This window comes from Acanthisitta chloris, unplaced genomic scaffold (assembly GCF_000695815.1).
Source record: "Acanthisitta chloris isolate BGI_N310 unplaced genomic scaffold, ASM69581v1 scaffold2458, whole genome shotgun sequence".
Lineage (NCBI taxonomy): Eukaryota > Metazoa > Chordata > Aves > Passeriformes > Acanthisittidae > Acanthisitta > Acanthisitta chloris.
In genome coordinates, this window is record NW_008687404.1 from 14,156 (window position 1) to 25,321 (window position 11,166).

Below are 11,166 nucleotides of genomic sequence, written 5' to 3' on the forward strand. Positions count from 1 at the left end.
CAAGTCCAGCCTGATGTGTTTCAAAGCAGCAGTGGAAGCTTCTTCCAGCTCACACATCAGTCTAACCCAAAGCACCATTTCAAAGCTAGAGCCAAGGGGATTAGGGAAACCTGCCCTAATCAACCCTTTGGTGGCTCCAGCCTTCCCAGCCCATGGCAGGGATTGCTGCTGCCTTTCAATGCCCTCTAAAAAGCATCCCATGAGGAACAGCAGGGGACAAACCCTCACTCCCCTTGGAGTGACCACCTGCCCCCTTGGGCTGAGGAAGTGCAGAGCCCAGACCCTGCAGTGGAGTGGGTTATGAGCTCAGGGCCATGCTGGCAGCTCCCTTCTCATTTTAACCACCTCCCCACTGCTAGAACACAAAGCTTTGCCAGTGCAGGGGTCATCTGGCACAGGGCAGGGAGCTGCACAGCTGCCTTTCAGCTGGGAGCACATTAAAGTGGACAGAGCATCCCACCTCCTATTTATTTAACATTAAAAGGGCTCGTTTCAGCATCCTTCAGCACAACAACGTGACTACTGCCTCTGCCTGTTTCCAGGCTGCAGGATGTCAAACAGCCCAAGCTGAGAGCCAGAACGTGGCCAGAGTTTTTTTCTCCTGGCTAAGGAAGCATGCTCCTCTCCTGGCTGAAGCAGTGTCCTTCCAGCGCGGAGCAAGCACCAGAGGCAATGGGGAAGAGGCTGCCTAAGAAAGAGAGGCAAAACCCAGAGGGTTTTGCTCAGCTCTGAGCTGGAAAGGTGTCTCAAATATCTCAAAGAAGAAAAGAAGCAACTGAAGTTTCAATTTCAAACCATCCTAAAAAGAAAAAGAAAAAACTCAGGTTTTTTCCAACAGGAAAAAAGATAAAAAATACAACCCCAAACAATAAGACTCCAATTAGCATTTGTAACCATTCAAGAAGACAGCAAGAGTGGTGAGGATGGGGTCCAGCCCATCACCCCAGGGCTGCAGCTCACCGGCATCCCATCCTCATCACCATCCCAGTGCTCTGTAGCTGGTCATCCCCATGGTAGGGAGCAAGGAGCCTCCTGCTTCCACTGCCCATCTGCCAACCATCTCTGCCCCTGCCCACCCACTGCCCATCAGTTCTCGCCCGCCTGGACATACTCCTCGGTGGCCTTGGAGAGGGTGCTCAGGTACTGCCAGCTCAGGGCAGCCAGGAGCATGGCACAAGACAGGTAGATGGGTGAGTAGTGATGACGTGACGCCATGGGGCTGCTGGGGAAGCTCATGGCACGGATGGAGGCGATGACCTGCTGTGTCTTGTTGGATGATGGGTCTGTGCTTGGGATCTTCTGATAGATCTGGGGAAGAAGGAAGAAGTTATGGTTCCCACCCAAAGTTGAGGAAAGAAATTGGAACACTCGGTGGAAGAGCAAGATTTAAGGGCCACTGTGCCCTTGAGCAAGCTCAGTGGTGGACTACCATGGAGCAACGACCAGCTGCAAGAGATGCCTGGATCGGTCCAGCGCCCATCTCCCTTGGGAAGTGCACTAAGCCAAGCTGCCTCTTGAGGGCACCCCATGATGGGACATGGACGCAGCCTCGGACATGATCCCTCAACTACCAGTAGTGTTACTGGGACTGGTGGTTCTCACCCTGCAGCCCACCTCAAACCAGTGGGGACACATCCCAGTGTGTGACTGGTTGGAAATGGCCACTTCCATGGCCTTTGGGGTTTTCTTCTCACAGTTTGCAAACCCCATGGCCTTTGGGATACTTGTCTGCATGAGTCTTAGCAAGGTATGCACAAGCAGAGACCCTCTTCTGGGCTAAAGTGTTGCACTGTCACTGTCCCTTGCCACAGGACTGGCCAGGCCACAAAGGGAGCTCCAGTAACCCATAGTTTGGGGTCTTCCCAGTGCAGATATTTATTTAACAACCCTCACTGAATTCGGGGTTCGGGGAGTGGGGGTTTTGTTTCCCATGAAACTACCCACCAGTTGTTCTTCAACATAAACTTTTAACCTCCACAGGACCTTGAAGTCAGGAGCAATAAGGTCCCCTCTGAGCCTCCTTTTCTCCAGGCTGAGCCCTCACAGCTCCCTCGCAGCCACTCCTCATAAGACTTGTGCTCCAGCCCCTTCCCAAGCTCCGTAGCCCTTCTCTGGACATGCTGCAGTACCTCAATGTCTTTCCTGTCATGAGAGGCCCAAAACTGACCCCAGGATTCCAGGTGCCTCATCAGTGCCTAGTCCTGCTGGCCACACTGCTGCTGATACAAGCCAGGATCCCACTGGCCTTCTTGGCCTCTGTCTCTCAACATGGGTACAGACCAGGGCTATGTTCAAGGGAACATGTCAAGCATCCAGTTTGGCCCAGGCCAAGACTACTCAAGGGTCACAATTCCCTGCCACCACTGAACTAAGAAATACAAGGAAAGAATTTACAGATTCATGTGTCTTCCCAATTCTACATCAGGAATGAGAGCAAGAACAGCCAGAAACTACTCAAAGCAAACTGCTCAACCTACCTCTTCCACATATTGGTACATGATGGCTTTGACAGCTTGTATGTTTGTGGCATCCATCATCAGAGTCACAGCTTGTCCCTTCCGGATCTTCACCACACCCCTAAACACCTGCTTGTTGTTGTAGCAGGCAGCCAATGTGGCAATAGCCATCACCTAAGGAGAAACATGAAGAGCCCTTACTGTGTTGCAAGGAGCTTGCCAAGGAGTCACCTTGGCTCTGGTGACATCAATGGTAAGACGCTAGAATGAAGATAGCAGAAATGGTAGGTACCAAGAAACAAGGAAGAGACAAAAAGGCTAAAACCAACAGGATACATAACCACCTTCAGCTTCTCATCAACTGGGCTGCGGATCACAGTACCATAGTATGTTAAGGGGTTGGAACAGACCTTAGATCATGTAGTCCCAATCCCCTGCCCTGGGTGGGGACACCTCCCACTAGACCAAGGCTCAAGGTCTTATCCAACCTGGCTTTGAATGCCAACAGGGTTGGGGCAGCCACAACCTTCTTGGGCAACCTGTGCCAGTGTCTTACGACTCTCACATTAAAAAACTGCTTCCTAATATCTAATCTAAACTTCCCCTCTTTTAATTTATACCTATTCCTCCTTGTCCTATCACTGCAGTTCCTAACCAAGAGTCCCTCTCCAGCTTCCCTGCAGCCCCTTCAGACCCTGGAAGGTTGCTATGAGGTCTCCACACAACCTTCTCTTCTCCAGGCTGAACAGCCCCAACTTTCTCAGCCTGTCTTCACAGGCAAGATGATGAAGAACCACCTGAAAGCGGAACTCACCTGGGGGATAGCACAGAAGTTGAAGACACTTTGGTTTTTCAGGCGAGATAAGTACGTGAGGACATCAGGGACGTGGTGGAGGGCATTGGTGATGAGCTCATTCAAACACTGGACAGCCATATCCATGTTTTCAGGCTTGGCAAGGTCAGAGAGCTTCTTTGCATATCTGCTCCAAACCTAAACACCAAGATAAGGACTCATGAGTTGGAGGGTACATTCATGGTGTAAGACAGACATCAAGGGAACAATCTGAGATCTGAGAGAGCAACAAGAACCAGAGACCCACAAAAGCCTTGAAGTGTTACTAGGATAAAGAGAAGAAGGAAGGTAAGGCTCTGGAGACATGACAGTGGCCTTCCTGTATACAAAGGGATTGGAAAGGAGGAAGCAATTCATCCCCACATCTTTAGGTAGGGCAAGGGAAAGTTGAGTCACACATTAAGTGATGTTCTGTAAGACAGTTAAGCCACATGGAAAAGGGAGAGAAAAATTCTTGGAGCGCCCCAAGATGAGCAGGCAAGTATCTATTAGGCACAGGCAGAGCTGCTCCTGCCTTTGGAAGCAGACCAGGTACCCTCTTGAGGTCTCACCTAGTCTAATCCTCCCTCATTCCTACAGCCAAGCAAACATAAAGGGGAAAAAGCTGCCCAACAAATTCTTGGCAGTGGCGGGACACATCACCTCATCCCCTCATCTCTACCCAGAATGCTGTAGACAGGTGTGGAACTTGTCAGCCAGCTGCCATAAGAAGAACTGTCAGTATCAAGAAGATGAACAGCCAATGGTAGTGATTTTATGAGGTTTTCCCTCACCTCTTTGGGCCAGAACTCCCTTCCCTCCATCTGGTCCTCCAGATAGTCACGGATGATGTTGGTTTTCTGCAGGAAGAGGCCCATGGAATTTGCCAGTTCTGTGTCCTGCCCCACGATAGGATCTTCCAGCTCTGATGCAGAGAAGAGACGGGAAAGGCCAATCCCCACCAGCCCAGCAACATAGTGACAATACTGTGAGGTGCCAAGGTGAGAAAGGGTGGAAAAAAAAAACCAAGATAAAAGGAGCAGTTACAAAGAGCTGCCTGTTTGCAACAGTAGTTTTACAAAAACTATGCTCAGCAGTAACTGAGAGTTCGTTCTTCAAGTTCTCCTGGCCCTCCCTGGGTAACTGAGAGTTCCTGTTCTTCAAGTTCTCCTGGCCCTCCCTGGGATGTTTCAGCTTTTCCATGAAAATGGACCCCTTTTCCCAAGCACCTCACCATGGATGTCGCACCAAGGTGCCACTCTGCCTCCAGCACCCGAATGAACTGCTCAAAGGGCAACAGCTCATGTGATGGGTCACCCAAAATGTGCTAGTGGGCAACACCAACAATCCACACCATCCTCCTGCCACCCACAAGACTAGCAGGCTCTCAATGCCTTCCCAAGCCACACAGCCTCCCTCATCCAGCTGAACCCTCTTCCCACAGGGATGCTGCGTCTCCTCATTTCACAGAGACTAGGTGGACCCTACCTGGAAGTATTCAAAAAACATGTGGATGTGGTGTTTAGGGACATGCTTTAGTGGTGGCCTTGGCCATGCTGGGTTAATGTTTGGACTCAGTGATCTTAGAGGGCTTTTCCAAACTTAATGATTCTGTGATTCTACTCATGTTCAGTAAATTCCTGTCCAGGCTGACTTACCTTATCCCATTCATGCTGAGAATCCACCTTTTTCTCTAAGAACTCTGCCATTCCAACACCCATCTTGTGGCAAATATCTGAAATCACATCCTGGTAGACCTTTGCCAGGTTCCTGAACTCCATGGAGATCTGTAGCATGGTAAAAAAGACAGTGTCAGGAAAAACCAACAAAGCTCAACATTTATCAAGAAATCAGAAAAAGACTGTCAGGCTCTTATCCCACCCTGGCTGGAGATCTGGGACAACTCCCCCAACCAGAGTTGTTTCAAGGTCCTTGGAGCACAGGCTTGGTCTGTTCTCAGTTTAAATGGGACAGTCTCTGGCAGGAGATCAGACACAGGGAAGGTTCTGTGGCCTTGGACTGGTATAATCTGGGAGCTGCAGGACGAAACTAACTATACTTGATGCACAGAGTAGTTTTCTTTTGAAATTTGAGAGCGCTTCATCAGGCCAGCCACGGGAAGAGACCATGGAGGTTTCTGGTGCTCCTCTCTCCTCAGCCCTCTCCAGCTCTGGCTTCACAGGGCACATTTTGCATAACTGGAAAGGCATCAAGCAATAGAGAAAGTGTGAAATCCTCCTTCTGCATGTCCAGTAACATGATCATGGCATCACAGAATGGTTTGGGTTGGAAGGGACCTTGAAGATTATCTAGTTCCAAGCTCCTGCCACGGCAAGGACACCTGCAGTGTCTCACTCTCACACTGAAAAAAACATTAAAAATTGCATCCTCTCCTTCCCAAAAATGTGGTGCATCATGATTTGTGGTCCTAAGCTCTATTCTCCATCAGCGGGTAACTGCAGCCAGCCCAAGTTGTGTGTGCAATAAGGACAATGGTCTGAATGATTACAGTTTGGACACCTCCTGGCTCTATCCATTGCTGTTGGCATGTCCCTGCTCTGTGTTTCAGTCTGTCTGTAAAATAAATGTATCAACACTGCTTCTGTCTCAGTGGCTTCAATCCACTACACAGAGAAGCACAACCTGCAAATACATCTCTACCAAATACTATTAGAAGTTTTTTTATGCTGAGGGTGGTGAGGCAGTGGCATAGGTTGCCCCATCCCTGGAAGTGTTGAAGGCCAGGTTGGATGGAGCTTGGAGCAACCTGGTCTAGCAGAGGGTATCCCTGCCATGTCCTATGCAAATCTGCATATTTCTGAAATGAGATTATGGCTCTTGTCACTCTTCATTCCAAATTCAGGAGTGCTGTTTCTCACCACACTTTGGTGAGTGGCAAGAGGCAACTGAACAGCTTGTTTTTTCTTTGGCTTGAACAGCTGAGTGACTCTTATCCATTGGATGCTGTTACCTTTTAGCAGGAGTGCCTGGGTGACTCCTTGCAGCAGGAGTGACCAAGCTTTTGCTTCTAGTGTTGACTGTTTTGAAGGACTAATAACAGATTTGACTTGCTTCTGGTCTTATGTTCATATGGTCACCATTTTCCTTTCAGCTGCTCTGCTTGATTGAGGCCCCAAATCCCTGCTGTATGTTTTTAAAGTATATCAGATTCATATGACTTAACTTGAGCTTGCCAGGGAGATGCAGATTCTCTGTGGCTTCACTTTAGAGGGATCCTTAGAGCAGTAATACCTTGGGCAATATTGTTACTAACAGTGAGGATGCTTTTCATCTTTTATCACAGAATGGTTTGGGTTGGAAGGGCCCTTAAAGATCAGCTAGTTCCAATTCCCACATCATGGGCAGGGACACCTTCCACTAGAACAGGTTGCTCAGGGTCCCATCCAACCTGGCCTTATGTGCACATCAAAGATTTGCGGAGAGACTCCTGGAGCTCTAGAGCAGATCCTGCAGGATCACTGTGGACACTGGACCATCCATAAGTGAGATGTCAGACAAGCCTTCCTCCTCTGTCTACCTGTTAGGTGTCACAAGACACCCAACCCTCTTCTCCCTACCTGTCAGGGGTCATAGGACACCCAACCCTCCTCTCTCTACCTGTTAGGGGTCATAGGACACCCAACCCTCCTCTCTCTACCTGTCAGGGGTCACAGGACACCCAACCCAGCCAACACACAGTGCTGGGTAACAAACCCAAACCTCTCTTCACAAGATGATGGTCATTTGCTCTTCCAATATGGAAAGCAAAAAGCCACTTTTCAGAGCTGGCACTTTTCCACAGCCAAATCACCTCTGGCTCACAGAGATAGTTGCAGTGTTTGGGTTTCTCACTCCAGCTTGGCATCTACCCCACGTGCAGGTGATGGAGCTCTTGAGAACTGCAGGACTGAACAAGCCCTGCAGGCACAACATGGAGACAACAGGCACCCAAAGGTGACACAAAGCAGCTGAAGCAAAGACGAGGATGTCTTACCGTTGGGAAGTCTTCCAGCACCTGCCGGTCCTTCTCCTTGCTCTCCATGTACTTCCACTCTGGTTGATAGAGATAGGAGTGAAACTCGTGCAGCATTGGGACCTTTACATCTAAGGAGATGGTCATGTCATCCTCTATAGTGTCCAGAGCACGGAGAACTAGGTAGAATATACAGACTGCATGTCTGGGAGGGGAGAAAAAACAATAATCCCTTGCTTGAAATTATCTACTCAGCAGAAAAAACAGCTTAGATTAACCACAATGCCTTCAGCAGAGGCACTTCAAGCTCAACATGATGCACACTGGCATTGCCAGGTCGTGGATACTTTTGGAAGATACCACTTCCAGCATGCCTGAGCTGGGTTAGGAAATCCAGGTTTTTCCTTCATGAGAACTATGGCATGGCTTTTGGCTTTCTAAGATGCACACTGGGGAAGGGTCAGGCCTGTATCGCCCTGGATATGGCAGATCCAACTCTGCAAGCAAGGTCATGGCTCACTAAGCCCCAGAAGACAGAGCCTGAAGTCAGCTTATTGGAAAAAGCAAATGTAAAATAGGGAAGGGGAAAAGGTCAGCTGCACTTTTCCCACAACTTCCCCTTCTTTGCACACAGCTGCCTTTTATCCTTTTTGGGGGATGCCTTGCTGTGCAACTGGAACATAAGGTCTGGCAGAGAGAGAAATAACTACTCCATATTTTGTATCTCCATGAATAAGGCACTGGAGCCAGCCCTTGTGTCCTGGCATCCCAGATGCTGAAGAGCTGCTATCCCTCCCAGTCCTGCTGTCTCTGTCTTCTCCATCCCTGTCTTCTTCCTCCTCCCTGCCTCCTTCTCCCTCCACTGCCTCCTTCCCTGCCTCCACACTACTGCAGCTGAAGCAAAATAAAACAAGTCCCGATGGCAGGAAATGCTGCTTCCAGCTCCAGGATTTATATAAAGTAATCCCTAGCTCTCCATGAGCACAGTGATATGTCAAGAAGATGAGGTATTTATTAATTGCTTAGCAAATGGAAACTAGCTTGGTCTGCTTAAATGCTAATTGCTAGACGACAGCATTGCTCTCCTGGGATGACAATGTGCAAGTGGTGATTAAGCATCCAGGGAAAACTGACTGGTTCTTAGAGTCAGTGCTGTTAAATTTGGCTCTTTTTTCCCTTGATTGAAGGGTATTTAACACTTCCATTAAACCACACATCCAAGGGCTCAATAGCAGCTCTCATACTCTCCTGTTCCAACCAGGTTACAAAGGTTCATCTGACAGGATGCAAGCACCCAGGACTCCTACCCACTTCCAGCAGCAACTTCCACCAGCAGCAACCAAGAAAGGCAGAGCAGAACCTGGAATGCCACCCCAGAAGCACCTTTCACAGTGACACTGTGCCCAGGGAAGAGCTAGCAGTAATTCCAGAGCTCAACATAATAAAGACACTTATTTAACCTCACTTCTGCATCCAAACACTAACTGCATCCCAAACTTCCACCACAGACTGAATTTAGCTCTGTGGCAATTAGGGCAAATCAAAGGAAGAAATGTCTTACGCTGACAGTGGCAAAACACTGCCACAGGTTGCCCAAAGAGGTGGTAGGATCCACTATCCCTGGAAAAATTCAAGGTCAGGTGGGACAGGGCACAACTGTTCCACTGAGCAATGCTAGATCATCTCAGGGCTCAAGCTCCGGCCCTGTTCTTGGTGCAGCCTCCTCCTTGCCAGGTGAGGAGGTCTCCTATCACATTCACTCTCTGCCAGCACATGGCTGGTTTCTCCATAAAGCACTGGAACCTGCCAGAGTGGATCCTGAAGGGCCCCAAGGATAAGCAGAACTGCAGAGCCAGCAGCAGGGAAAGGCAGGTGCATCTCTCTCCTCTCCAACACCAAGGAGCTATGATGTGGGCTCCTAACTCCTCTCCACCACCAGTTTAGATGATACTGGCTCAGCTGCTCATGCAACTGCAGTTTTGAGCCTCTCACCTTCCAAGAAGACGCCCTAACCATAGAGCAATGAGCAGAACAGAGCCCTGGCCAGCAAAACATGTGGTTTATGGGGCCAAAAAAATAAGCAAGAAGGAACCAAACACTTTAGCTCAACTACCAATACCCTGCCTAGTCAGGGAAGCATTGCTCCAAACACCTATCCAGAAGTTCTCTGTTTTCCAGCAGTCCTTCTGGGATGCATGTCTGTAAACACAAGGGTTCAGCTGAATTCCCTGATAAAGCTAACATCAATGAAAGCACTTTTATGACATAAAATCAACCTGGTTGGAAGAGACCTCAAAGATCATTGAGTCCAACCCTACATGATCCAGCAAAATTAGTTCCTTCAGTAAGGTTGTTGTTCTGCCTATTTCTATATCCTCCCTATTTTACATTTCCCTCTTTTGTCCCTAAATTCTCCAGTGGAGCTACTGTGCTTTGAAAATGAGTTTCTCCTGCTCCACGACAGAGCCAGTTTTAATTCAACCACCACCTCTGCAAAACTGTGGGTTGCAAAGATCCGGCAAGAGCATTTTTAGGATGCCAGGCAGAAGTTTCTGTGCCCTGAAAGGAGGACAAACCCTTCCTGATCTCAGCAAGCTACAAGGCAAGGATTAAAGAACAAAGATAGACAAAAAAAGATAACTGCAGGAAGATCAAGGCAAGTACACTGTAGACTGACATTGATAACAGGTTTCATGGTGTTTTATTATTTGGGCTTTTTTTTTCTTAATTTCTACACAGAAAAAGCACGGAAAAAGAAGCTAAATTCTTGGCTCCACTCATACCTTTCCACGCAACTCCAGCCAAACCACTGAGTTTCTCTGCCTTTCCTGTAAACCAGGCTGCAGACACTATTTGATAAACACTGGACACAGCTATGGGGCACCATCCAAAATGCCAAACCAGAGCTCAGAAACCCAACAGATCACCCAGTGTTTGGGCTGGTGCCGCCGGCAGCTGCTCAGCAAAGCCACAGCCAACAGCGTTAGACATATCTAGTAAAACTTACAGAACCCCTAATTTGATGGTTAACCCATCCTGGGATTAACTGGACATTTACAAACTGAAATCAGTAATTAACACATGAATATAAGAAATTATATAGATAATATTCACATGAGGTCCCAGGCAGCTGAGCTTTGCACCCTCTATTATTATTCCCATCTGAAGCTTTCCTACACGGGGGCAGCAAAAAATAAGTGTGCCAGAAGTCCCCACCGATGACTGTGCAGGTTTTGAGATAGCTGCTTCCAAAAGCACCTCCCAAGCAGGTCCAGACCCTCGGTCAGCCACAGGTTTTTCCTCACTTCCTCCCTGCAGCTGGCCTGAAAAGCAGTGCCAGCCCTGGCACTGGCAAGACACACTCCTGGGTGTCACACACGGCACACGGCCAGGCACTGTGTGCAATAGGCTGCTGCCTGGGAAGTTGGAGTGTCTGTCCCCAGGCTCGCTCAAACAAGAGATCCAGTTTTTGGCGGTGATGTGGTACAGCCAGCTCAGATGTGATGAACCCCACGTCCCACTGCACAGGGGTGGGGCTGAGCTGAGTGATTCCAGCCAGCTTCCAATGAGAGAGGGAGCATGTTCCAGCAGCTCAGGGAAAGAAACAGGGTGTATGCGAGTACTGCTATGATCACCTCCTGCCAGCTGTGCCAGGGAGCCCTGGTATTGGGGTACATCACGCCTGCCACCTCCCAGGGATCCTCAGCGTTGGGGTGGCATTGTACCCACCACCTCCCGAGGAACCCTGGGCTGTCAAGCGGCATCACACCTGCCACCTCCCAATGAGCCCCAGTGTTGGGGGGTCATTGAACCCCCACGCCCCTACCCTGGACCCCACAGTCCCCCCACTCACCGCAGCTCTCCGTCCAGAGCCTGAATGACGGCGGCAAAGCTGCGGCTAGTCT

General features: G+C 49.2%; 1 protein-coding gene across 1 annotated transcript; it reads right to left on the reverse strand.

Moving 5' to 3' along the window:
- Positions 1-1,015: 1,015 nt before the first annotated feature.
- FDFT1 (farnesyl-diphosphate farnesyltransferase 1) lies at positions 1,016-11,158 on the reverse strand. Its single transcript, XM_009080563.1, has 7 exons — positions 11,115-11,158; positions 7,283-7,466; positions 4,947-5,075; positions 4,083-4,274; positions 3,271-3,447; positions 2,478-2,630; positions 1,016-1,308 (listed from the first exon to the last, which is right to left on the reverse strand). Exons 2-7 carry the CDS (start codon positions 7,406-7,408, stop codon positions 1,087-1,089), a joined length of 999 nt encoding a protein of 332 aa, XP_009078811.1. The 5' UTR covers positions 7,409-7,466; positions 11,115-11,158; the 3' UTR covers positions 1,016-1,086.
- Between the last annotated feature and the right edge of the window lie 8 nt (positions 11,159-11,166).

Bases quoted from the DNA above. Each gene is read 5' to 3' on its own strand.
- FDFT1 (XM_009080563.1), bottom strand. From the start codon at position 7,408: ATGACCATCTCCTTAGATGTAAAGGTCCCAATGCTGCACGAGTTTCAC. The intron at 2,631-3,270 runs GTGAGTTCCGCT...GTTTCTCCTTAG, and splicing joins ACTTCTGTGCTATCCCCCAG to GTGATGGCTATTGCCACATT. The intron at 1,309-2,477 runs GTAGGTTGAGCA...CTTCTTCCCCAG, and splicing joins TGTACCAATATGTGGAAGAG to ATCTATCAGAAGATCCCAAG.